General features: G+C 39.3%; 1 protein-coding gene across 1 annotated transcript; it reads right to left on the bottom strand.

The window, feature by feature from the left end:
- Nucleotides 1–9,116: 9,116 nt before the first annotated feature.
- On the bottom strand, nucleotides 9,117–12,217 carry LOC147898958 (uncharacterized). The gene is made up of 6 exons (XM_087378202.1): nucleotides 12,019–12,217; nucleotides 11,837–11,920; nucleotides 11,628–11,721; nucleotides 11,402–11,490; nucleotides 9,673–9,784; nucleotides 9,117–9,563 (listed from the first exon to the last, which is right to left on the bottom strand). Exons 1-6 carry the CDS (start codon nucleotides 12,139–12,141, stop codon nucleotides 9,364–9,366), a joined length of 702 nt encoding a protein of 233 aa, XP_087234328.1. The 5' UTR covers nucleotides 12,142–12,217; the 3' UTR covers nucleotides 9,117–9,363.
- Nucleotides 12,218–12,799: the final 582 nt, after the last annotated feature.

Genomic DNA, 12,799 nt, shown 5'->3' with positions numbered 1-12,799 from the left:
CACATGATCACATGATGTTGAGCGTGAACTCTCAACATGCTCTACATGTGTCACTATTCCTAAAGAATTGAGCTTTCACATGTGAATCTATCGAGAAGTTCAATCATCAAGCATCCAAGGATCAAGGGACACTCCAGGTGGTAGGCGGCTAGATTCTCGCTACATTGCCTAACTCATTCAAAGTTATTAGGAATTGGATTAGCGTGAAGGCTGTAAAGGAAGATGTAGTTGACAACAACAAAGGTGGGGCATTGAATGTGAAGGTTAGGAGCCTTCAAGAGAGTGCTCTTGAAGCCATGGAGAGGAAAGGTTTGAGAAAATTTTGCAATGACATACTTTATGCACATAAGCTAGGAATGTTTGCAGGCAAGAAGGCATTATGGAATGTTGAACCCTAGAATGGATATTTTAGTGATTCAACTAAGGCCTAAAAATGAATGACCAAGCGGAGAAAAATGAGCTACCACAACCAAAGAATGGATGGGCAAAGGAGGGGGAGAATTGGGAGCAAATCTTAACCTCTATCAACATCGTGTACTGCATGCCCAATCCCTAGTAGATGGTGCTATGTGACAAGGCAAGGTGGTGCTATACAAAAGGCAAGGAAACACTACGTGACCAGGTGGTGCTACACAACAAGGCGAGGAAACACTACATGACCAGGTGGTACTACACAAGAAGGCAAGGAAACACTACATGACAAGGTGGTGCTACACAACAAGGTGAGGAAACACTATGTGACAAGGTGAGGCAACAAAGGGCCCGGGGTGTTATCCAAGGTGGGCTCAAGACATTAGAAAGTTGAGCTTGAGGAAGAGTTAGATGATGATGGCATGAGCATAGGATCATGGATACTTTTATAGAAAGTTTGCTTATATATTAATTGAAATACTGGTGAAAGATTACCAAGCTAGTTGTTTTAGATTCACAATATTTCCAAACATAGTATGGTTTCTAATGTTTTCTTTCAAACTCTATAAGAAAGATGTAAATCTTGGCTAAACTTCAAAATTTATAGCATAAAAGTTCTAAATCTTGGCAAATCTTTCAAACTTTTATTTTTATTGTGGCATAAAGTTTTATTTCTTAATCAAACTAACATGAAAAAATCATCCATGCATAGGATCCATGAATGTTGAGTCCGTAGATGTAATACAATGTGAATGGCACCTACCCCTCTAATGGGCAGGCATTGGGGGCCCACTTTTCATAAACTCCATGTATAACATGCGAGCAATCATGTTTTTGAAAAAATACCTATTATTGCATTTTAAAACATTTTTTCATGTAATTAATTAGCCCCTCTTGCATTTAAACATTTTTCAATCTTAACATTTCCATAGATCCACCCATAGAATTTACACTAAGTTGTGGTTTTATAAATGCCATCATGTATGTAAACGGCATGTAATTTCCCCTGATAAAAAAATACCCCTCCATGCATTAACATGCTATGTTACATTTTTATGAGTGACCTCCTGAGTTGGTAGGTGCAAATGGTAGTAAATGCAATGCAAAGTACCCTCGCCATAATGTCGAAAAGAGTCATGCATATAAGGTTTGAAAGTCTTACAAGTTAGGGCCAATCTTATTGCCAAGGCAATGTGTGTATGTAGAGTGTAGCCTTGGAGCTACTTTTTTTGAGTGACAATTTTGGCTAGAGAAATTCCTAATTGGTTATGCCCTCTCTCTCTCTCTCTCTCTCTCTCTCTCTCTCTCTCTCTCTCTCTCTCTCTCACTCATGTGCATGCGCACATGTGCACACAAATACAGTTCATAAGTCATGTGTTTCTCCCTTGTTCCCACACTATGTACATACATTGCAAATCTATTTGAATTGTTTTGCTGAGAAGCTACAACGCACTAGTCATTTGAGAAAGGAATTTCCCTGCATACGTAGAGGAGAGCAAAGTGCTAGAGGACAAATCAAGGCACAAGACACAATACTACAATTTAGTTACAACATTTGGCAATCTTGCAATCTTTGTACTTATACCACTCTCTTTTTGGGTATTCAAAAAGCCCACTTGTCTTTGAATCTCTCGACTATCCACTAAAAGTGGTTTGTACTAGAAAGCCAGTGGTGGTGAGTGCAAAGCAAACTCACATGTAGTGAATGTTAGAACAATGAATGCAAGGATACAACATCAACAAAGATACCAATGACAAAGAGCCTAGAGGGGATCACTAGAATTGAAGCTTAGATGAATGGATTTAGGACAGTGAGAAACCCTAATTAAAGGAAGTGATCAAGCCAAAAAATATGCTAGAATAAATGTTGGACAAAAAGATCAAGAATGGAATCAAGAATCCCAACCTTTAGTGAATTTGTACAAGTTTTAAGAGTAACAAGGAAGTGAATCCTCACTACTATCACTAGAATGAAGCCCAAATTTGATTGAACCAACTGCAATGGACATGTCTAGAGGCACTCCACCACCACTAAGTCCACAAGGCTAGCTAAGGCAACAAGAGGACCAAAAATATGAATGGAGTTCTAAAAATACATAGGATAGGAGGGGGGAATCCTTGATCTAATTTGCCAATATTTTTATGAATGGTGATGATTCTGCAAGTCAATACCAGTAGAAGTGTGCTTGATCAACTTCTTAACCACATTCATGGACAAATTCATCAAGTGGTGTGAATACCATGATGACAAAGCCATCAAGTGGTATGCTAATACTAAAATGATAAAGCCATTGAGTGGTATGATATTACGCCAAGGAACATTTTGCCACGTGGGATGAGTTGAAAGTTGCATTCTTCTAGAGCTTCTAGCACAAATTTAGTATGAAAGACGTATTGTTGTTGAAGCTCAATTGACTCAATCAATGAGTGGAAAAATCTATTACCACTTTGTAGCACAAATGAGAAAGCTTGTCATCAATAAGCTAAATAATGCACAAGACAAAATGGCATTGCGATTTTGGTAGATGACTAGTCTCACCGGTAGCATAAAGTTGCACAACATGGAGATAACCTATCTAATAAGAATGAAAAACGAATTTCTCCAAAGAGCGAGTTTAGTCAAGAAATGTGGAAGAAGATGAAAGTGTTTTTCCAAGAGGTGGATAGTTAAGGAGACAAAGATAAAGTAGTGATTTAAAAAAACACCAAGATGAAAAAAGAGAAGCTAAAGAAGGCTTTGAAAACATGGGCATCGGAGGCACCCCAGAAAAAGATAAAGCATGGTGCCACAAGTGCAAAGTGGATGGATAATGTTGGTTGGGTAAGTATTGCAACATTTTCATTTGCTTGGGCCACACACCTAAAGAGCATTGGGTCAATAAGTACAAACAAATAGTAGATGCCTACCAAGTGGAAAAGGAGACCTAAAGACCCTACCAAGGGATAGACCAAAGATTACCAACATGCATGCTACTTCTGTAGTAGTGAAGAAGTTCATTAGAATATCAAATTCCAATTGTGGAAGAAGAAACTCAACATGCTCCATAAATCATGCAATCAAACCAATGGCTTAGTTATGGTACTAGCAAATTGGATACAAGGATGTTCATAAGACCATAAGGAGTAGTCCAAATGAACTCCAAAATGTTAATAGAGTCTAGGTTTTTCTTCAACTCCATGGAATATTAATGAGATTACAAGTAAAATAAACTTAAATAACTTGAGTTAAATACAAATAAGCTACCTACATGAGTTAACTAAGATTAATTAGACATTAAGTAGACTTATAATGGATTTATTAAGTCTTGGGGAAATCAGTCTATACAATATGTAACATAGTAAATTCGTTAATGGAAGGGGATTTTTAAATTGGGGGACTTACCTTCCACCCTCTAAACCCTAAATCTTCCTTATGTCTTAGCTTGGAATCTCAATCCAACCAAATGACAATGATGAATCTAATCCAATACGCTAATTCACTTTTCCAATCGAATAGCAATCACTAACCTAATAACCAATACATTTTCGTGAAACATTTAGTTAATGTAATGCTAGGTTACCCTTAAATTATGTTAATCTCTCATTGAAAACTTAATACCCAGGGTGGTCATTCTCTAAAAACCCATTAAACCATGTGAACAAGCACACACTTAAAACATTTTTTGGCTAAATTGTCTACCCATCTTTTGTATGTATACATGTTGTAATTTTGAGCTTAAAGCTCTCCACTTTACATGTTCATACCATAGTTATATGATATATTAGATAGGTATTTTGAACCTCCTCCTATTCATAAATATATAGAGGAGAAAAATCCCTATATACCATACTATAACCTCACCTCTTCCATCATCCAATCTTATTTGCAAGAAACAAAGAGGGAATTATACATGAGAACCAAGGAAAAGAAAGCTAGGTATTGCCTTATTTTGTTCTTTTTTTGTTGGATTGGAAAGAGAGAAAGAGATTTAACATCCGAGGGCTTTAGCCCAGCACTCCAAAGGGGGCTAGGGAGGAAGGGAAGGATAGAGGATAGGCAGATTGGAAATCTCTCGAGGAGGGTTGTGTGTAGCTCATGTGGACATGGTTGTATGGGCTATAGCCAACCCAAAAAAGAAAATAGCTAACCGAATAATCCATGAACTTAAGAAAAAAGAACCCCTCAGGGGAGTCATCAGGTTGTCAAGCAATGAATGACATACTAAAGGAACTAAATGAACAAGCAAAGGATAGCAATGAATCTGGGAGTGAAGAATCTGAAGGACCAATGTGTAGAAACAAATCAACATGGTCTAGGAAAAGTTTGGGGAACTCAATGTGCTGATCTCCATGTTGGCTAACTATTGGAACTTGCTCCCCATTGTGCAAATTTCTTTCAAATTCCAATGATTGACCAACAACCTATTAGCTACACCCCTTGCAACAAGGGTGGTGACCAAAACGTTGATCTAGGATGAATTAGTGCCCACGATCATTATCAAAATTTGGAATCACACAATGAAGGGAGTGCTCATCAATGGAGGCTTAAGGGTAAACATCTTTGAACAAATCCAAAAGGAGTTTAAATTAAAGAACTTGAAACCTTCACCATTTAAAATTTGTATGGTAGAGTAGAGGCTGGTGATGCCTACAAGCATGCTCGAGGATGTTTGCATTAAGATTAGGATAGCCTATTTCACGATCACATTCATCATGTTCAAAATGGAGAACAAACAAGGGAACCCAATGCTATTGGAAAGACCATGGTTGAAGGGTGCTAAAGTTCTTTATGATTGGGAAGGAGAGACCCTCCATGAAGGGCAGGGTGTGTCGATATCAATGGGTAGCTACAATCATGATCCAAATGCACTACAAGCCTGAATTCCTAGAGGTGGAAGAGGCCCATGCCTCACATGAGGAAAAGCTATATGCCCTCAACATTATACAAATTATAGTGATTGATGCAATGTAGATAGCAACCAAAAGGCTAGTTGAATATGTAGAGGTCCACATGTCCTTCTTGAAGGGTTCACCAAAGATGATGAAGGACAAAGAAAAGTCCAAGAATAAGTAGCAAATTCAATTAGCTGAGCTAGCATTAGTGGGAAAAACATCGAAGGCTAGGCAATAAGTCAATGTGCGTTTGTGAGATGCACCAACGCTGATGCAAACCACCAAAGAGCTATCAGACAAATTCCTCAAGGAATCCAAAGCACTCTTTAGGGAGTACAAATATGTATTTGCCTAGGAATACATAGATTGAAGGGGGTACTACCAAGTTTGATTAAAAAATGCGTCTCTCATTCCAAAATGCATTCCTCTCATTCCAGATGCAAAACTTGTTCATCCACAAAGATAGTTAATGAATACCACAATTATGCCATGTTGGTGAAGGTCAAGATGTTTAGAGATGGATGCAGTGGGTATAACCAAATAATGCTAAATGAGGAATATACAATGTTCATCTTTGAATGTTGATGCCATTTGGGTTGAACAATGCTTCATGGTGGAAACTTCCAAGAGTACATCAATGAATTTGTTATGATATTCTTTGATTATTTCTCTTTTACAACATGAAGGAAACACACTTGTAATGCTTGTAAGAGGTGTTCCAAAGATGCAAGGAGACCCCTTGATGATCATGGCAGACCCCTTGGGACTTTTGTTTACACGATGATCATGGAAAACCTCAGGGAGAGAGGACCTCATTTCTTTGTGGGCTTTGGGTACTTCTGGTTACATGTAGTGGAGAGAGGACCTATTTACTCTATTGGATCTTGGAAGAATTTCAAAAACCTTTTAGATGATTGTAAGATTCAGTGTAGGGCAACTCATAGCATGTGAAAGAAGAAGTGGATAGATTGATGCAACCCTATCCTTGGATTTGGTTCTTACAAATGGTAGGCCTTATCATTGCTTTATCCTTGGATTTGGTTCTTACAAATGGTAGGCCTTATCATTGCTTCAATTTGGCTTGGCCATTTTATGAGGTTAGGTATACCACTCCAGGTTATAGCGCTTCAACAAGATTTAGATGGAGATGGCTTGGTTCTTGATGTTCATTGTAGGGGCAAGGTATCTAGGTTTAGGGATGAGGATACCCTTGCTGAAGTTGTTTTTGAGCTTGTCAAAGTTTTACATCATGTGGAGTAGTGTTTATTGAGTCCAAGTTGGCACCTAGAACTAAGCTGAAATCACACTTCACTAGACTCATGTATGATTTGGATCTGTGGAGGTGTCCCCATAAAGTATTTGCGGTGAGGACTCGAGGAGTGGGAGTGATTGATGTAGGGAACCATAAGAAGATATTCTACATGTTTAGAAATGCTAAATGGTTTTACCTCTATTTTAGGGGTTGGAATCACATTAAATCTCCTCATTGGGAGAATTTTTAGAATTCTACATTCTTGCAAATTTTATTTGGAGAAGAGATTGGAAACTGGTTAGGAATAGAAAAATCACTATTTTCTTTTATCTTTCTACTCACAAAGAGATTGCAATGACCTATGAAGGTCCACGTTTGGATCAGCCCCTACTTGCCCTTGTTACCTTTCTACTGAGGAATCCATTCAACATTGTTTATTGGATTGTAGATAGTGAAGTTAATCTAGAAGGGGATTGCTAATCTTTTAAGTAATGCCATTCAAAAGATGATGGGGCCAAATAATTTACTTATGATCACTAGAACATGTCAACCAAGACTTATGAAGAATTGTTGATTGGAGTAGTCACACTAGAGAAAAGTGGACATTGCCAAGAAGAATATAGGTTGAAGGGGATGATGATGAAGATGCTTCCTCCAAGACAAACTAGCTAACATCCATACTCAAAGAGACTTTAAAGGAGCTAGGTTATTGAGGTAAGACAGGTTCAAATTCAAAATGCTACAATAAGTGCAAGTAGTGAGGATGAGAGAAATTGGGGTGTTACGCAGGAGGGAGAGCGCAAGAGTGATGGAGTGGAGTGCACTCCTAAGAAACCTTATGTATCACGTGCTTTCAAGGAGTATTTAAAAATCCCCCCGCCCCCCTAAAATAAATTCACCCCTCTTTACCTATGAACTATTGCATTTTCCCCTAAAATTGAATTAAAAAACCCCTATTATTGTAAATACTTGAGAAAATGAAAAAACCCTTTTCAACCAGACACTCAACTATGCCTATGCATGGATTTGCGAGTAGTGATAAGCACACAGGCTATAATCCCTCTTTGTACAAATTGAGACTATCAAGCAAATCTTGATAAGCACGCATGCTATAATCCCTCTTTATACAAATTATGACTATCAAGTAGATCTTGTCCTTGCAAAGAGTAGGTCAATGAAGCCAATACATTGTAGAAGAGAGGAGATAAGTGCCTTTAGAGTGCTCTTATAACTTATGTTTTTATGTCCTAATGGCTCGTCTGATTTCAAAATTTTGTGAATCACAAATTAAACACTATTTCCAAACGAACCAAATGTAATTTTACGTAGAAAGCATTTGGGTGGAGAGGCCTAGGTGGAACGCTACCTCAGAGGAAAGGGAGAGGGTTTAGTTGTTTGCATTGTTTAGGTGGAGAGGCTTGATTGAGCTTAATTTATCATTCATTCAGAGCTTAATCGGCCATCACAATCAATTCCTTCGATACGCTTATGTTAATTTGGCATCATGCTCCCTCCAATTAATTCAAAAACCCATTTTTCCAACATTGTGGGCACCTATTCATGACTATAACATTTCTGTCCACTTGTGGAGAACAAATTAGGCTGCATTGTAAGTTCAATCAACAGTGCCGATGAATAAAAATTCCATTGACACCACATGCATCTTCTCTCTGTATGAACAATTGAAATTCATTGTAAGGGATGCATGTTGCTTAACTTCATGTACACTAACAAAAATATTTTGCTGTAATGTTAGAACAAGCACTTCCACTGTGCTCAAGTATAGCATTTGTGAGTAAACAACGCACATGCATTGTTGCTCCTATGTAAGTAGTCTCGACTCGTTCTAGTACACCTATATGAGGTAAAAGTCAGTAATTCACCGCCCCCCAACAAAGAAAACAAAGGTGTGATTCAAAGAATTTACCTAGAAGAGACCAACACGGAACATAGGATAAGAAGCAAATTGGATACAGTGGAAAGGCCTGACAATCCTTCTCTACACAGTTGAATCTTAATACGAGCAAGAGAAGACAATTTGTCCCCTTATCCCACATAGCTCTCAAAATTTCAGATGAAATTGTCATTGTTTTTGTTGTTGTATACTCCATGTGAGTTAAGATGAGGCTTGACAACAATCGTATATCTAGATGAATCTAGGAACATACCCAAACTCATCCTCTGAAAACACAACATAATGTGCAGTCTCTATCTCCTGACAAATGCTCTCATGCATAGATATCCACACACCCACACATAATTGAGCATCCATGTATACAAAGGTCTTCGTACTGAGCTTTTGTCAACACTCTAGGGCTTGACAACAATTTTGTTGTTGCCAAATGTATACAAGAAGCATCTAGGCTCTCTTGGAGCAGACATTTTAATTTGACTGATCTCATAGACCATTTATAAAATCTCCATTTGAGGAAATATCTCCACATTTACAATGTTTTATTGTAGGCGCTCCACCCCTAACTATTTTTTTGCTTGCCTCAATCACATGTTAAGATTTTCTTGCCACATGAGGCCAGAGAAGTTATTCACAAATATGATATCCAAGATGCTGTGTAAATCTATCTTTTTAGCAACCATTGTAGTATGTTTAAAGTGTGAACATGTTTGAAAAAGCATGCGTTCAGGACAAACCTCCCTTACGTGCACACAAGAGTTCACAAAAGGAGAAACCTACTTATTCCTCTTGTTCAATCGTAAATCTTTCCAAAATAGATAAGAAGCTCCATACATGCAACGAATAGGAAAGTTCTGGTGACTCTCATTGAAACACTTTTAACATTAAAAAGCTTGCCTCAGAAACAAGCATAACATTAGCTCAACAATGAAGTTCCAGATGCTTTCTTGAATGGATGGCCTCTCTTGTTTATATCATTCATTGCAAATGGCTTGGCAGTAGCTTTAAGAAATTCTGGTCCTTCTGTGTCTATCCTCTTGTGAAGAGCCTCGTAATTCTCAAGTACCTCTTTCAACTTACCCTTCATCTCACCCAATTCCACCTTTGTGGCATGCACTGGAAAAAATATTTAAAAGTAAAACAAGCTCAACATAAAACTCTGAAGAAAGTACTCAGCATTGAACATCGGACTGAACTGTAAGGGGAAAAAAGCCGCTCTACATACCATCCTCTAAATCAGCTGCACTTGTTCTCATTACGCAAAGTGTAAAATTCAAACGCTGAAGCAGTTTCATTGCCAATGCTTCCACGACATCTATTTTGTTTCCTAAATCCTCCTGCATGAAAGATTACCACCAACTGTCAATATGAAATCCATAGACAAGCTTTTGATAGAATAGTGTATATGCCTAAAATTCAGCATCTTTAAACTGTGGTGCTACCACCAGCAGGTAAACACCACCAATCAATGCAACCCTCGTGCCTTATCTCCGTCCCCTCAAACCCCCTTGTACCTGTCACATGCTATGACAAGACAATCATGCGATAGGGAGGAAGCAGAAGACCTGTTGTAGACCCTCTCTCCTTTGTCCAATTGTACCACTAAAACAATTCAATACCTTTTCTCCATTTTCAATCTGTTCATCCCTCTCTCTCATCTGTACACCCTTTGATTGCTCTAGTTGGAGATTGCAAGATCCTTCATCATAGCCAACAAAACTCTGGCGGATTTTATTCCTCCTTTTCCTTCTCAATGCCACCATGTGTAGAAAGTTTTTTTTAAAAGCATGTCAATGCTGCCATGTGTCACTACCCAGCCACTGCCTTTCCCATCCAACGCTATCAAGATTGTTTCTAACAAACTTCTAACTTATGCATTAAAATTACATGGAGGATCAGCTCTCTGCAAGGGCACTGACAAGAAAGAGAGACCAGCTGCTTTGCAGGCTGCTTCTCAGAGTTTCGGCTCACTACCTAACGTAACCCAAGAGAATGTGCCAACAGCCAGTGTGGTGGACTATACAATCAATCTTTTCATTGATCCGTGAGCATATCAAAGATACGTGTAGGCCAACCCTTGCAGTAAATTGACAATGCTCCGTGGTCGTGCCTCCCATCAAAAGGTTGCAACATGCAACCTAAATATGCACTGCTGTGACTCCAGCCATTATCTCCCAGACATCGTATTCTGGCAGTGATGCGAGACCCTCATGACAGCTTGGTTCTCTTGGCATGCAACTCTCTGTGAACTCAGGCCCTTGCCAGAACTTATACTGTAGAACATATGTGAAGACTATAGAAGCACCAAACCTCTCCCAGCCTATAGCAGTAAGCAATGCATCAAACTCTAGGAAGGACTCCCATCCTGCCCAAAGTGTCCCATCCTGTGCCATAGGCCCTCTCTCCAGGCATCTAAGATGGTGCCTCAGTCTCCTCTATACGTTGTTTTGCTCCTTTCACATGCAACAAGGCCTTGTGATGCCCCTCAAGCAGCTGACATACTCTTGTCCATGACCCCCAAGGACATGGCTAAGCCACAATCCCACTATGCCCAACCAATGTACTTCTTGGAACCAAAGATGACAGTCAGGTGCCGTATCACTGCCTCTCTATCTCCTCGCTACACCAAGATTTATGGCTTTAGACCTTGTGGGTAACTGTCACGAAGTTAAAACTAGGCTTTGTGTCAAGGAGGCAGGAAGGCGTTCTCATGCCCTGAAACATACATGTGTCCGTTTTTGAAAGGTAACTCTCAGTAGGTCAGTGTCGCTCGCTTCTTATACTAAAAATAGAGCCTGGCTGCGAGCTCATGTACACAACGCACGTAGGTCTCACTAAATATCTTCATCTGATGAAGGAATATGAAAACTCGTCTTAAACCAAAGACCCCCATGATTCAAAATAATACCGCCAACATTTTCTGCACAATAAAAGTGGCAATATGTCAGAGCTACCTGATTTTTGTTAATCTTTTCAGAAGTGACTCTCTGCCACTCCTGATACAAAGTGAGTAATGATGCTGTAGTTGTTGGGTCCAGAGAACCTGTACATTAAAAAGTAACGTACAACCTCACACGCAGTCGAACCACCAAATAGGCAATACGGATTGAAAGAATTACCAAATGTTGGTATGGTTATTCAAAGACTGTAGGGTTAATGAAATCAAGCCCAAGAATGTACCGTATTCACCAGCATGCGTTTGTGACAATGGGCGTCTTAAAAGCAAGTTGTTCAGACTATTTTCGATTGGAACCGATTTCAGAACAGGTGCAGCCTGGAAAAGTCTTGTGCATGTCACATTTCAGATTGCTAATGCAAAATCTTATGAGAGTTAAATTAAGAAATTATGTTCGGCTTTTCCCATCTTGCAAGGCAGATTATATACTTACAATTTGTAGTGTTTTCAACTTCTCCAAGTGAACATTGATTTCTTCAGCCTTATCGGTCACGGTTGTGATGCCATCGGCAGAACCCTGCCATGCCACAATAAAACGAATAAATAGTGCGACCACTCATGGCCCATTTCACTCGGATCGTTCCAAGACAAGTTCACATTCTTGCTTCTGCATACCGATTCAGGAGGGTTGAACTTCGAATCCGTGATGCCCATTCTGTGTAACTGATCGCTGCTTGTGGACTCACTGGAGTTGTAAGTCAGCGAATAAAGCTCATACTGTAATGCCCACAAAACCATTGACCCACCAGCTTAACAATAAAAAGTAGCTCCCTGCCTTTATTAGCATGGCTCTCCTTTAGGATGGTGTTGGGTGGGAGTTTTGTGATTATTCTTAGGTTTTAAGGAATTTTTATTAGGAATTTCTAAAATTTTTAACCTCTACTTTTAGATGGCTATTAGGAGCCTTTAGCTTGTGTGTGCTTTTAACCCCCCTCCAACATGGCTATAAATCAATTGAGTGGCTCCACTCTCCCTTCATGCTTGAGCTTTCCCTAAAATGATTGCCTTGGCTTCCTCCAACTCTTCAAATGACTTCAAGCTTTCCGATCGCTCATCCAAGTCTCACGTGTTCGTTTGTGAGCAAGGCGCTAAAGCCGCTTGTGTGTGCTTTTTACCCTCCTCCAACATGGCTATAAATCAATTCAATGGCTCCACTCTCCCTTCATGCTTGAGCTTTCCCTAGAATGATTGCCTTGGCTTCCTCCAGCTACAAGTCTTCAAGTCACTTCAAGCTTTCCGGTCACTTATCCAAGTCTTGCGTGTTCGTTTGTAAGCAAAGCACTAAACCCGATTTGCTTGTTAACTGCTGAAGCCATTGCATGAAAAAAAAATTGCTGTCCAGAAAGCCGTTTGCCAAAAAAATAGGTTCGCCTGTTAAAAAAAATTCATTTTCTTA

This window comes from Dipteris shenzhenensis, chromosome 8 (assembly GCF_047967505.1).
Source record: "Dipteris shenzhenensis isolate YYH24624 ecotype China chromosome 8, Dip_SZ_1.0, whole genome shotgun sequence".
In the NCBI taxonomy this organism is placed as follows: domain Eukaryota; kingdom Viridiplantae; phylum Streptophyta; class Polypodiopsida; order Gleicheniales; family Dipteridaceae; genus Dipteris; species Dipteris shenzhenensis.
This window is presented reverse-complemented; position numbering and strand designations above follow the sequence as displayed.